At 41.9% G+C, this 14,796-nt stretch overlaps 1 protein-coding gene and 1 long non-coding RNA gene across 5 annotated transcripts in view; one reads left to right on the forward strand and one right to left on the reverse strand.

Annotated features, from left to right (window-relative positions):
- Nucleotides 1-312: 312 nt before the first annotated feature.
- Nucleotides 313-14,796, reverse strand: part of LOC102078219 (potassium voltage-gated channel subfamily D member 2) — a 91,475-nt gene continuing 76,991 nt past the window's right edge. The window contains exons 2-6 of one of the 3 annotated variants that reach the window (XM_019346459.2): nt 13,165-13,327; nt 10,543-10,641; nt 7,383-7,478; nt 6,663-6,901; nt 313-4,770 (exon numbers count right to left, since the gene is read on the reverse strand). In XM_019346459.2, the coding sequence (XP_019202004.1) occupies nt 4,584-4,770; nt 6,663-6,901; nt 7,383-7,478; nt 10,543-10,641; nt 13,165-13,327 (784 nt within the window). In that variant the 3' untranslated portion in view covers nt 313-4,583. The remainder of the gene's footprint in view (nt 4,771-6,662; nt 6,902-7,382; nt 7,479-10,542; nt 10,642-13,164; nt 13,328-14,796) is intronic. The other 2 variants (XM_019346458.2, XM_019346457.2) reach the window with 2 other exon arrangements.
- On the forward strand, nt 7,994-13,743 carry LOC109195042 (uncharacterized). 2 transcript variants are annotated; one of them, XR_002056715.2, is made up of 5 exons: nt 7,994-8,246; nt 9,768-9,859; nt 9,963-10,106; nt 13,208-13,366; nt 13,455-13,743. It is a non-coding gene; the product is annotated as an uncharacterized LOC109195042 (long non-coding RNA). The 2 variants fall into 2 exon arrangements; XR_003214438.1 differs by lacking the exon at nt 9,768-9,859 and having other exon boundaries at nt 8,002-8,246.

Below are 14,796 nucleotides of genomic sequence, written 5' to 3' on the forward strand. Positions count from 1 at the left end.
ATGTTTTATTGCATAAACCTGAGTGAAAAAAGATGAAAATTATGCAAATTTAGTTTAAGAATAAAAGTTACACAAAGGATTAACACAGGCTTGAACTTAACTCTCTGATAGGTGGAATCTAAGCTCAACATTTGAACCTTTTTCCAGTTTAAAGCTGCAAACTATAAACTGGAAACTTAAACCTCAGACAAAGTTTCAAACAAAAAAAAGGCACAAACTCAAGAATCCAGGAACAGGAGTAACTGGGAGGTAACACTTCATAGTTCATGGTTGTATGTCCTAAATGAAAAGAGACATTGAGACTTGGGGAAGTGTTTGAATAGGACAATGTTTTTATTCTGTTTACTCAGACACGGCACCGGACTAAAACCATGAGCTTCTGGTTGTTGTTTTTTTTTTTTAGATATTATCTTCAATGAACACAAGCTGTAACAAACAAAAGTGATAGTTGTCATAAATGACTGTAATTTTTACACTTTCTTTTATCACTTCATCTCTGCTCCAAATGCATGCATGTTCTAACGACTTTAGAAAAATATCATGGGATGTTAATTGAACATACAACAATACAAACTCTCATGGAAATAATTTTAAAAATAAGAAATTACACGAACAGTTACAACACATGTGCACTATTAACACTTATAATAATAAATTCCTCAAAAATATGTTCATCCTTTCCCCCTCAGCCCGTTCCCTGCACCCTAAATACAAAGCACAGGTTGTCCTTACAAAACAAAGGAAAGCATAGAGAAGTCACTTGCATAAGTCACATTAAACTCGAGCAGACATGGATGAGTAAAGTTATAAAGGTGCTGCTAGCAGGGCTGGCCATTTGGATCCTCATTCTGACGAGTCAAACAAGTCAAGCTTTGACAGTAAGAACCCGAAACCAGCTGCTCTTTACTGCTGGAGGAGCAAGAAAAAAATGTGGTCTTCTGTGCTCTTATATGTTTTTTTTATTCCATACATGGCGTAGAAATGAAAAATCCAACATGTCAACACATCCTTAAAATTCAGCCAGAGAGAGAAATTTTTCCCCGAAGAAAGATGAGAGGTTTCAGTTTGTTTCGTAAGAAAATTGTTTTCTTTGTATCAAAACGGGAACAAACCGATGGTCTTTCACCTCTGCAATGATGAGGCTTTAAGACTTGGTGTGTACGGCACATCATGAGTCACATAGATTCAAAGAACTTTTTTTTTTATACCAAAATCTACAAGCAGATATTCAACATTCATCAGGGTCCCAGCAGACAGCAACACCACTCTGAACCTAAGAACTCATTAATGAAATGAACCCTAAACCCTTTTTAAACCTTTAAAACCACACAGTGTGACATCATGAAGGTTTTTGAAGTAGATAATAACAATAAATTATTATTGATAGAGACAGACAAATAAAAAAATCTGGAGTGCTCTAAAAAATATTCCAGAAGACAGGAAATGTTTTCTTATTCTCCCTTTTTTCTTATTGATTCAGCGTTTTTGAGAAATAAACTTAATCCAACTTGACCTCACAGAAACATGTGAAAATAATTTTTTTAAAACCTTAAAGATGTTGCAACTATGTTGATAGCACGTGTGAGCTTTGATGTTGCTGATGTGTCGATACAAGAAAACCCAAAGACTGTCATGGAAGTATGAGATCATCCATCAGTGGACTGACATATCATGTTAGCATTTTAGCTGCTGTCATGTTGTTTTTTTTGGTTCCAGGAGTGATTGTATTTGGTCACTATGTTGGTTCTAAGTTATCAACTAATGATAAGTCTGCATCCACAGACTGTAGAGGAGCATTACACAGACACGGATACCTGTTAAGTAGTTCTCAGAACATTCCAGATAAAATCCTAGAATTTCACCAGAACTGAAGCTCCACCTTCCTGGACCGTCTGTTAGTACAGTAACCTCATAGAAGCCCTGTTATTCGTCACATGATGTCATTAAAAATGCTCCAAAAGGCTCCAACAGCACAAACACGGTCCAGAGGTCCAGATCAGGGACTCCAGTTAGCTGAGGTGAAACCTAGTATACATGTGTGTTGCCATTTGCATGTCAGTGAGAGAGGCCACACCCCTAATTATACACTCTATAACTCACCTGTTTAATACAGTTTAAGCAGGTGAGTTATGAAAACATTTTCTCCACATACAGGTGTAATGAAGGGGGAAATATCTACAGAGACAAACAGTTTGCGTATCAGGCTGTAAACATGTTTATTTCTGCTGTAAAGTTTTAACATGCAAGTCTGTGGGTACTGACTCACTGCTGCCTGCTGGACATTTCAGGAAATGCAGCTTTCAGGCTGTCAGTGTGACCATGCCGGTACTCAGAAGAGGGAGACCAAAAGACTGATCAAAGATGATTTCTGGATGTTTGGTTGAATTTTTTTACTTCAGTCTCCATTTAATGTGATTCAGGCAACAAATTTCACATGTTTCTGTGAGATAAGCATGTGAAAGCCACACAGGCAGCTAACACTGGATTTTATACTCATTGCTCTTCTTTCCGAACTACAAAATGACTTTTTTGGTAATTTTTACATCAAACAATGGGATCTGTTAGTTTGTACTTTAGATAAACAGTACTTGTTAAAATCTTTAACCAAAAAGTTGCCAACAGCAAAAAACAAAGCACTTTTTTTTTGTTGTGGTTGTTTTTGTGGGTAACTGGGAGTTTGCCCATTTTCTGTTTAAACTGTGGTTCCAGCTGTCAGCTCAGAGTCAGTGCTGTAAATCTGTGTCCTGTCACCTAACCCAACACACAGGTGAACACTGAGAAACAAAACATCAGGCAACAAGTGCATCAAATCAGTCTGCAAGCATTACAATACACATCACTGCCAGACCCAGTGCAACAACAGAAAGATTCTCTTATCACAAATTGACATCAACATTTGCACGATGGCGGTTTGGTGTTTCTGTACAGCAGAGAGGAAGGCAGTCAGAAAGGTCAGCTAGAAAACTCATATTTACAGAATAAGTACTAGAACCCGAACTGCTCACACCACCAGCCAGATGTGCATGCAGAGGAGCGTCCTGGCTTTCATGGAAACACACGGGTCCGTGGACAGGAACACACAGATACTGAGCATGCTCACTGTTTTCCTCATCGTCTTCTTCTTCAGACGGCTGCAAATACAAATCGTCCACATGTTTTTAGAAGAAAAGCCCCGCCCACTGTTTGTGGCTAACACGTCGTGGGGCACTCACATGTTCAGGGCTGTAGCCAGCAGATCACAAACTACTGACGTGGGGTAAAAGGAAATATATCATTATTTCAAAAAATGAAAACAAGATTAAAAAGATAATTAAAAATCTAACAAATAAAATCCATGAAATGAAATTTAAAAAAAAAACCCCAGATAATTTCACTGTTTAAGCACTTACACCTCAAGATAACCTTTCCCATTCACCACCACTCATAAATAATAATAACAAAAATTATGATGATGATTGAAAGAAAATAACATGATAATAATAATGATAATAATGAATTTACATGATATATTTCATCACTGGGTGCAGGCTGTAAATATCTGCTGCTGAGTTTTCACCACATTGATGGTGCAGGAGTTAAACATGTCCCACCCATAATAGGACAAACGCTAAAGTCTTCAACGACAAACAGCCTCCACCCAGGATAAATATGTACTTATAAAAGAGACGCAGAAGACTGCAAAACAAATGGCGAGTCCCAACCTTCAACATGTCCTCAGAACATTTTCTACAAACACAGAGGGTCTGTCAGGTTCAGAAGTGTGACAGTGTGAAGATAAACCCTCCGTCGCCATCCGTCTCATCCTGGTTTCTACTGGGACAGGTTTAGTCTAACTTAGAACAAAGACTCCAAGCCCAGCTAAGTGAATTCCAGTGATTGGAGATAAAGATAAAATCAGCTGAGGACCTCTGAGCTTAAACTAAAAGCTGAATATGTGTCTGATGCCTTATGTATTTTCTACATTATCTTTCAAAGGAGTACGGTAGACCTAATACGAAAGCAATGCAGGTAATTTAAAAGGTTAAAGCTTGATTAAAACACAAGTCTGGTTAGCTCAGATTGAGCTTCTGATCCTAAAGTCCAGCTCCAGAAAGTCAAATGCAGCTACATGGACTAGTAACTGACTGAGAGGATACAACATATAATGAATGTGAAGCGTTGACCCCAGCTGCCAGTCTTTGTGCTAAACATATTTCAGAATGATCCAATTCTCATTGCGCTGCCTTGCTAAGCCACCATTCAGGACAAAGATACGTTGGTGGTGGTGATGACCTCTCAGAAAGAAGCAGAGATCCACCTTCAATCAGGCTGCTACTATTTTACCAGCGGAAAAATCCTCCCAGAAGAAAAAGAGAGAACAATAAACAACTGCAGTCCAAATCAGAGTCAGTTTTAGTGTGACCTGTAGACCTGCTTCTCCACGGCAGGTCTGAAGCATTTAAGTTAACCCATCACTTCCATTATGGACACATGATGCAGCTACCAAAGCCTACTCTGAGTCTGTTGTGGTTCAAGCTGTAGACCGCCAACGCCCGCCGTCTTCCAGCGCAGTGGGTGGCTGTGTGGGAGAGTCTTTTTGGGGCCTAAAGCGCAGACACCCGCACAATGTTGGCCTGGGAGTAGTCAGTGGAGCTGGTAGATTCATCACCTTCAGGGGTGGTGCCAGGTGGCGTGGGCATGCTGATGATAGCGGAGGTGATGTAGGGTTGGTCACAGTTTAGAGGAACCGTCTCTTCAAATTTGGCATTGAGACTGGATCGACTGGAACGACTAGAGAGAGGCAAAGGAGAGATACTTAGTACGTCTTCACAAGCAAAGATGAATTTTGAGCAGTTCAAATGGACTTTAGTTCAATTTCCTGTCATGTGTTTCAGTTGTAAACACATCAACTCATCTCAGTTCCTTTTTAGTAATGCTGACTTCTCCACTCCTATGTTGGCCCATCCCATGCTTCTCAGTCTCGGTTTAAACATTTAATATGTTTTCTATGTTATGTTGTGAAGAAAATTTGGGTTTATAAGAATGTAAATGTAAATGATTTTACATTAAAATTCAAATTGTATTTTATTATCTGAATTATGTCTGTGAAGGTTCTCAGTCATCCAGGTCATCGTAGTCAAAGGAATTTGCAAAGAAAAGCGTCTGGACTTCTTTGAGTTGCTTGAAGACGTTTCACCTCTCATCCGAGAAGCTTCTTCAGTTCTAAGGTCAAATGGCCGAGAGTCCCAGATTTAAACCCAGTGGGAATATCCCCCCAAAGAGGGACAAAGGACCCCCTGGTGATCCTCTAATCACATGAGCCAAGGTGTGAAAGCGGGTGTGGTACCTAATCAGCCAGGGTTTCGGGTGAGCTCATTGTGAAACCTGGCCCCACCTTGTCATGTGAATTCCTGAGGTCAGATGGCCCAGGATGTGAGTGGGCGTTAAGGCGTCTGGGGAGGGAACTCAAAACTGGATTATAGATGGCAGACAGTTGGTGTCGTAAACCACCACCTCTGTTCAAAGATGGTCGCTCACAGTGGACATAGATGGCTTCTTTCACTCCTCTTTCAAACCATCTGTCCTCTCTGTCCAAAATGTGAACATTGGCATCCTCGAAAGAGTGACCTTTGTCCTTTAGATGCAGATGGACTGCTGAGTCTTGTCCTGTGGAGGTGGCTCTTCTATGTTGTGCCATGCGCGTGTGAAGTGGCTGTTTGGTCTCTCCAATGTAGAGGTCTGGGCATTCCTCACTGCACTGTACAGCATACACCACGTTGTTAAGTCTGCGTTTTGGAGTTTTGTCTTTCAGGTGAACCAGTTTCTGTCTGAGTGTGTTGCTGGGTCTGAAGTACACTGGGATGTCGTGCTTGGAGAAAACTCTCCTGAGTTTCTCTGATACACCGGCTACATAGGGGATGACAACGTTGTTGCGTCTGTCTTTCTTATCCTCCCTCGCTGGTGTCTGATCTTCTTTTCTGTGCCTCTTAGCTGACTTTATGAACGCCCATTTAGGATAACCACATGTTTTGAGTGCTTCCTTTACGTGTGTGTGTTCCTTCTTTTTTCCCCTCAGGCTGAACAAGTTCTGCCCGGTGGTGTAGGGTCCTAATTACTCCAAGTTTGTGTTCCAGAGGGTGATGGGAGTCAAAGAGGAGGTACTGGTCCGTGTGTGTGGGCTTCCGGTAAACTTCGATGTTGAGGTTGCCATTCTCTTCAATGTGCACGGCGCAGTCCAGGAAAGGCAAACAGTTGTCCTTTGTGTCTTCCCTGGTGAACTTGATGTTTTTATCCACGGCGTTAATGTGCCCAGTGAAGGATTCCACTTCTTGTGTCTTGATTTTGACCCAGGTGTCATCTACATATCTGTACCAGTGGCTGGGTACTCTTCCTTTGAAAGAGCCAAGAGCCTTCCTTTCCACTTCCTCCATGTAAAGGTTGGCTACAATAGGTGACACGGGGGAGCCCATGGCACAGCCATGTTTTTGTCTGTAGAAACCCTCGTTGTATTTGAAGTATGTTGTGGTGAGGCAGAGGTCTAACAGTGTGCAGATCTGATCGGGTGTGAAGTTGGTCCTGTCTTCCAAGGAGCTGTCTTCTTGGAAGACAGGACCAACTTCACTATGACTGTAAAAAAAAAAAAAAAAAAAAAAAAAAAGAAGTTGCAGTGCAGTCTAACCTACCTGTTGGTAAGCGGTCGCTCCCTGATCTGGATGGTGCTCAGCTCCTGGAGACTGCCCTGCAGACCCACAGACATGTTGGAGTTTGGGACGTTGAAGGTCTTCCTCTTCCTGCGGCCACAGCAGGAGCTGAGGCCATGAGTTGAAGAGGAGGAGATGGAGGAAGAGCAAGAAACCTGCTTCAGCAGCGTAACATCCTTGCAGCTCGCCTCATACGTCTTCTCATCTACAAACTCGTGATTCTGAGAAAAAGCAAAGCTGCAGTTTTACAGGATGGCAGGTAAAGGGTTAAAACTCGACCATGGACACAGAGAATCTGCTATGAACTAGATAGATGTCCAAATTCAAAGAGTAAAGAATCAAACTGAATATTTTTTGTTTACCGCTGAAAAATTGGAAAAAAATTAATCTCCAGGTAAGGTAAATGATAGTCATTCTCATTAATTAAAAATATAATGATGCGTTTTCTTCAATTTAGGCTCTTTGAAGTTTTAGAAGTTTCATTGAGAATTTTTTAAGTGTTAAAACTATAAAATCAGGGAAAACATGAAAAGGAGTAAACTGGTAATCAGTTGGTCAAATAAAGTGAAACTGTGTGTGTGTGTGTGTGTGTGTGTGTGTGTGTGTGTGTGTGTGTGTGTGTGTGTGTGTGTGTGTGTGTGTGTGTGTGTGTGTGTGTGTGTGTGTGTGTGTGTGTGTGTGTGTGTGTGTGTGTGTCCTCACCGTGGTCTTTTCCAGGCAGTTCAAGAGATGATGATGATGCACCTCGAAGTTAGGGTTGGCCTTACACACCAGCGCCTGTCCTGCTTCTTTGGACGCCTTCAGGACATAAACAGAAAACACATGACCTCAGCCACCCCATCATTTACAGCAGGGGTCCCCAATCCCAGGCCTCGAGGGCCAGTGTCCCTGCAGGTTTTAGAGCTCACCTTGGGTCAACACACCTGAATCACATGATTAGTTCATTACCAGGCCTCTGGAGAACTGCAAGACGGTTATGTATCCATTTAAATCAGCTGTGATGGATCGAGGACACATCTAAAACCTGCAGGGACACCGGCCCTCGTGGACTGGGATTGGGGACCCCTGATTTACAGAGACACATCTGAGCAAGCCTAATATTTCCACCAAAACCTACCAAACCTCAGCATTTACTATTTTAGCCACAATTCCTTCCTGTTCTCAAGTTACTGTGAAAATGATGGATCACTCACTGGATCAAACCAAGGCCACCAACAGCAGCCGTTCAGCAGCTTTTTCTCCTTTTCTAATAGATGTGCTTCTGTTTTACTTCTGTGGTTTGACTCCAGCATCATTTAACCCAAGAGAGCCTCCAGAGCTTGTATAACTCTGGAGTTCAGACTGAATGTGACCCAGGTGGGCAGAAGAGTAACCAATCACGTGGAGCTCAGAAGCTCAGCTGCTGCCATTTTAGATAGATTGTTTGAGTGTTTAGGGCTCCATGTACGACTGGTGTCATTTTCTTTAGGGGTTCTAGAGTTCTGCCTTAACACCTTCAAGGAAGAGGTGCTTTGTTTCCTTTAAGAACTTTACCTGTTTTTACCTGCTTTTAGGATCCTCAAAAAGGTAAGTTAAAGATACAACATCCAGCTATGCATGATAAACTTGGAGCAATGCCCACAAATTGCTTCCTTCAGGTATTTTGATCTCCAGGACTAAACAAAGTCCTAATTCCTGAAGATGCCATGCATGCCATAGATACTCCTAAAGGGAGCAATGCACCTGAAGTCTTGGTATTTTAAAGAAAATATTCCTGTCTGAAGTTGTGACCTCCATTCCCGTAGATCCCAAAAGAAACCAATAACCCAAGGAGTCATAAACCTGCCTCTCAGGGAACCTGCCAAAGTTCCCTGAGATGCAACCTTTAGAGGACAAAACCCATTCGACTCCTGTGGACTCTAAATGCTGCAAAGCAGCTCATTATCAGGGCAAGGCATTAACAAAACTCCAGAAACTCACTTTGTGACCTTAGAGTGAAAATCATGAAGTTCTTTAAGTTAAAAAGTCATTAAGACCCTCCCTGGGGCAAAATCATGAGCCCCTATGCTGGGCAGAAGAAACACGTCTTTTGAAATATTAACAAGACTTCATTCCAAAGTTTTGCTGTACATTGACTCTGCCCAGTTGCATGCGGATTGGATGGGTGATTGACATGCAGCTCAGCCCAATTTCATTCCTCCACAAGGCAATGAAGTCCAACACTATTACTGATGATGTCATGAATAGTGCAGGCCAATCATCTCATAACAGCAGAGCTGCATGGCAGGGCTCAAGTCAAAGGAACAAAACAAAAGAGGAAGAAGACAGAGCAGAGAGTAGGAGAGACACTGAGAGGTGGAGGTGTAGAGAACTTCCTGTTGGTCAGGTAAGGCACCCCCACACAGCAGAGGACCGGATCATGAACATGTTAGTTAGTGACTGACGGGTATTTCGTTTCTCAGACTGTGAGCAAAGCTAAGAAGGATGTGAAAAGACAGAACACTACAGACAGGCTACAGACAGACAGTGATTGAAACAGGATGAAGATGAATTCATCGTGGACACTTCAGCATCAACACTTCAGTCAGCTAAACATGAGCAAGGACCAGATGAGGAGCAGCTAACACAGGCTAAATTCACACTGAAACGCTTTCATTTAAAAAAGAAGAGCAAACTCTGTCCAGACAAGCAGTGAATCAGAAATGATCTCCAAACATCCGGTCTAAAGCCAAAGATCATATTACCTTTACTCTATTTAGTGCTGATATGAGACTGTTTTAAAGAGAGAGTCCAGACTTTGCAGGGTAAATGTAGGGTAAGTAACAAGGCTGCCACTTTCTGCTTGTGTTGAGGAGGCTTGGAGTTTTGAGGAATTAGAAGGGCATAGCTTGTTCCGCTCCCACCACTGCCAATGGACTAGAGCCCTCTTATATTCCAACAGCAGGGATAGAACCAGTGAGATGTAACTCAGCAGAGTTACTTATGTACTTCACTGAAGTACAGTTTTAATATCCTTGGACTGGTCCAAGTGTTTCTATGTTAAATTTTTATGTAATTTGTATGTAAAGATTGTACTTTCTGCTCAAACCATTTCATTCTACCACTTAGATCTTTCTTTTTGATTTTAATTCTACTGATATGTGGTGCTGTGTAAAACCCCACAAAGCCCCTGAAAATGATGCTCCAGTCATCTGAATTCGGTTTGTAATTTGGCCTCATTGATCACAAAAATAAACCAAAAAAAATTTAAGTTTTTGCTTTGCAAAGAGTCACAGTGTATCTGCCTATGTTACTCTGCTTTAGATTCTAGACCCTCCAGAGTCGTGTGGACATCAGGATGTAGCCGTAGTCAGTCAGGTCTTCTACAATCTCTGTGCTGAGCTGTGAACTTAGAGATGGATCACTTTAACAGAGAAGAAGAAACGGTCCAAGTTTGCTGTTTGTCAGGTAACTGGCAGCTGGAACCACCTGAACCTTCAGTGCTCTTGTTTGGCACGTGAAGAGAAACTAATGTGAAAGGTTGGAGTTTTGAAATGAGAGCACAGTTTTATCATTACATATATCCAAAAACATGTCACCGCTGAAACACACACACACACACACACACACACACACACACACACACACACACACACACACACACACACACACACACACACACACACACACACACGAAAGCACAATGAAAAAGAAACATCCTGAGTAAGGGGGAAAAGCAGCATTTGGAGAGAAACAGCCAATCTCCCTCCAGCTCACTGCAGGTGTCCATCATGCAGCAGCCCTCAGCGTGCTCCTCACAGCTGGATATGAGACAGAAAAGATGAGAGAAACCAAGAGAACAAACATCAGCACCACCCGACCATCACTGCACGTCCACGGTTACCTCCTCCTCAGGGTCAATCATCAGCCGGCTGTGTTTGTACTGCAAATAAGCGTTAGCGCCTCCACTCTTCACTGCCCGAATTCTAGCAAGCCTGGTTTTCTGTTTGTGAACACACATAGGTTTGTGTTTAGCCCATCTAAGAGTGATCGACTGTAAGTGGGACCACAAACACAGGCTCAACACCATGGTCACTAAAACAAACCTGCAGGAGGATTAGATATGAACATGAAAACAGAAGCTGCAAAGATTCAGATCCCATCTGCTGCCGTCCTTCATCTGCTCATGTTTATCTCAGCCTTTCACGGCCATGAAAACTGAGTCTGATAATCCAACAAAACACCCAGAACCAAACTAACAAGGTAACTAATGTCAGCAAATCATATCTTCTGCATTCAGAAAGTCACTTCAGTGAAGAAAATATCAAAATATCAAAGATGTCAATATCTGGACACAAGCTGTCCTTTTTAATAACTTCTGCTTGTAGACTAATCTTAAATCATGCAAACAAAGTGTTGGTTTGTATGAAGAGCAGCTGATGAAGCAAAAAATGAAAAAGGCGTGTGGCAAGCTTCAGGGTAAGTTATAAAAATAGCACCCCTACTGGCTAAATGCAAGATAACATCTGATCAAAGGTTTATTACTGATCACCTGACTCTTGGCCTGGTTTGTCCATGTTTACATTGTAATGTAATCCTGATTAATGTCAGTCAGTATCAGGAACTATTACACAGAAACCACAAGACAGACACCAACGCTAAATTAGGTTTGTGGGTTTGGGGAATTATAATCATATGAATTTATCCAGGACCAACCTTTAAGGTGTCGCGGATAAGAACAACAAAATAAAATGAAAAGACCAAGACAAAAACTGTGGTATTTTGTAAATATCATAATAAACGCGAATTCACTGTGTAATTGTGTAACTTTATTAGCAGTCCGCCTGAAATGCGACAACTACATTGAGAGTAACATCCTCCTCTCTGCCCCTTAATGCTCTCTGGTAGCTATGGTAACACTTAAATATTTCTTTCAAAAATAAGACACAACTACAAAGCAGGAAAAGATGCAGGGAAACCGAGTTACCAATAAAACCCTGAAAACCATCAATTTCACACCCGCTGGGGACCGCCGTTCTAATGTATTGAAGAAAAACACCACCAGAGTACAATATGACCTGGTGAGCAGCCAGCTGAGCTCAGTGAGCTGTGTGAACCTTTAAAAATGTGGATAAACACTTTGAGCATCATCTCCATTTAGATGACACATCTGTGCAGCAACAAGTGTCTTTAAATCCTTCAAGAATCTATGGAAGAACATCAGCGTGTCTGCAGCCACTCATTTCCTAATGAATCAAAATCTATCCAAGCTTTGTGTAAATGTCAAATTTGAACTGCATCCTTACAGCTGACACTGATGTGGTCAGCAGGATCTTCATGATCTCTGACAGATTATCCCTTCATAAAATGAGCCAAGGGTGAATTATTTACTGGTTAAAGGTAAGTGAGCACCAGTGGTGTGAATATGTAGGTGTAAAGTTTTCCCAGAGTTTCTTTAGGTTCAGTTTGAAGCATCAACTCTAATTTGCACAGATAATAAGTTCATGTATGTGATGGTGATGGTTTCTGCAGACAGAAGCTGAGTGACTGATGATGTGGATGAGAGAACATAAAAGCTTTGCTCAGTAGATAATGTGTTGTATGAACCTGATAATATTTATTCTTCAGAGATCTTCCAGAGTCTTGTGGATTGCAGAGAGAAACATGATTCATTGCTTCTCGGTAACTTTCCAACATGATGTTTCTGTCTGACTCCCAGCAGGATAAACAAAGGTCTCCAGCACAACCAGAAAACTCATTTGTTGATGCTGGGAGGAAGTAAAGCCTGGATGGCTTCCTGCTCTCTGTGTCTTCCTCTCTTTTCTCCTGTGGGTTGTGCACAAACTCAGATTTCTAAATTAGGACAAACTGCTGTCACCACACTGATGTGTGAGTGTCCTTCTGCAGCAGCCGGCCCTCTTACTTCAGAAGTGCCCTGCTTCCTCTCAGAGATACTGTGGATTTCTCTCTGAACACTCACAGCTGTAAACACACCCACATCCACAGCTGCTCTCTGTAAACACCTCTGCAAATATGCAATGAACACGTTCACCACACGGTGGCAGCGTCTTACCAGAAAGGTTCAGTGTAATGAACAGCATTGCATTCTGGTCTGTAGACTGCAGACTTCTAAAGTTTCTGTGTTAGTTTTTAAAGCTGCAGTCTGAGCGCTTTCAGCTGCTAAAATTAATCAGGTATGTATTCCAGGAACATCACGTCTGTACAGATGTTCATCTGACACTAATATAACAATAATGTTAGCGTGCCTCAGGGCAGGCTGGAGGTTTCCAGAGTCTTGTGGTTAAGTGTGGGATTACATGAGTGCTGCCCGCACTGGTTAATGAACATAACGTCATAACTATTTTTTCATATTCTGTTCATTTCTGTTAAAGTTTTAAACTCTTTAGAAACAAAAAGTTCTTCATAAAAACACTTAAGTGCTGCATCTAAATCCCATGTCACTGCTGACCTCCCATTACACTCTGAAGACAGTTTGTGTCTATGGATGGATGAATGGAGTCCTCACCTTTTGCGCTCTTCTCTTCTCGGCTCGCTGGCTCTGGTGGTAGATTCGGCTGAAGTTGGACACGATGACGGGGACCGGCAGGGCGATGACCAACACGCCACTCAAAGAGCAGATGGAACCAAAGATCTTCCCCATAATGGTCTTTGGTACCATGTCACCATATCTAAGAGAGCAGAGAGTCAGAAGTCAGCCCGGCTGTGAGGTCAGCAGCAGTTTGTGTAAACAGATTTGCCATTTTCAGAGGGTCTGAACAACAGCAGGTATATCTGGGTTTTTGTTCTTTCACACAGCAATGTGGAGCATCATGGATTCTTCAGCTTTCACCCACTCAGAAAAACCTGAAGACAAATAAATCTGAATACATCAAACATCCCACAGAAACACTATGAAGCTTATTCCTGTAAAGGTGTAAATGCTTAAAGAAGGACTTCAATGTGTTTATGATGAAGATACCAAAGTTCACCTGACTGTAAATGAAAGACTGGGACACATTATATACACTGTGTTTTGAGTCATTTATACTGGAGGAGACAGTCATGAGCTATGCTGAGCATAAGCTACGGTGAAATGAGCGCACCTCTGTTGATGTATTTCAGCCTCTGGTAGGCCTTTTTCCCAAACATCTCTGTGATGTCATACAAGAGGAAAAGCACGCTGAGTCTCTTTTCTTTGCACGGCAGTAAAGAAGCAAACATGATGGTGTTAGATGGTGTTAAGATCTTTGGTCTTCATGCAGTGCAACGATTATTTCACAAAATGTTTGCATTACTGTGATTCAAGTGAGAATAAAATGTGGCCTGATATATGCTGTTACAACACAGAGCATAAAGAGCAGACAGAACAGTCTGTGACTGTGAGGTTGGAGCATTTCTGATGTGGAACCACTTTATAAACTAGTTTGAATCCTTTGGTTCTGACTCCAGGTGGTGTAGTGGTGCACCGTTAGCTCTGTCCCCTTACAGTAATAACATGATAAAGAAAGAAGACCCTGATCCAAAACTGACACCTTCAAGCTTGACTGAAATTTGAAGCTGCCCACATGAACAAACCAAACACAAGTTTGATGATCAGAAAGACAGAGATAAAACTGTTTGACTACAATGATAAGAGCTAGGTTTGGAGGACTAAAGGTGAAGCTCTCAAACAGTCAGACAGAATCAGTAATCCTGTGTGATCATCGAGCTGTGGTTAAACATGTGTTTTCCTGTAAGCTGAACACCACACTCAACACTTTCCTCTTCATTTATGATCAGTCAGTTCGCTGTGACAGATACTCAATGACTAAACTAAAGCTTTTTCAAAGACTCGGCAGAAAATGGAGCTGATGCAGCGTTTTACCTTCAGTTTCATGAATGAAACTGCAGTTCAGTCAGCGTCCACATGGAGGCGCTAGAGCTCTGCACTACCACCACCACACGTCAATACATTCAACACATTCATCAAAACTTTAAAACACCCAAATAATTCTGCCCCACTTTCAAACAGCAAGACAGCAGCGGCATTCCCAGCATGCTCAGTGCTCAGACGCTAGGACAGAGGAGAGTGTGTCCATCGGGCTAAAGTCACGAGCTTTATTCACCCTGAGGCTCAAAAACACCCAGAACATGTCAGTGACTGTTCGGTTTCTAATTA

This window comes from Oreochromis niloticus, linkage group LG17 (assembly GCF_001858045.2).
Source record: "Oreochromis niloticus isolate F11D_XX linkage group LG17, O_niloticus_UMD_NMBU, whole genome shotgun sequence".
Taxonomy (NCBI): domain Eukaryota; kingdom Metazoa; phylum Chordata; class Actinopteri; order Cichliformes; family Cichlidae; genus Oreochromis; species Oreochromis niloticus.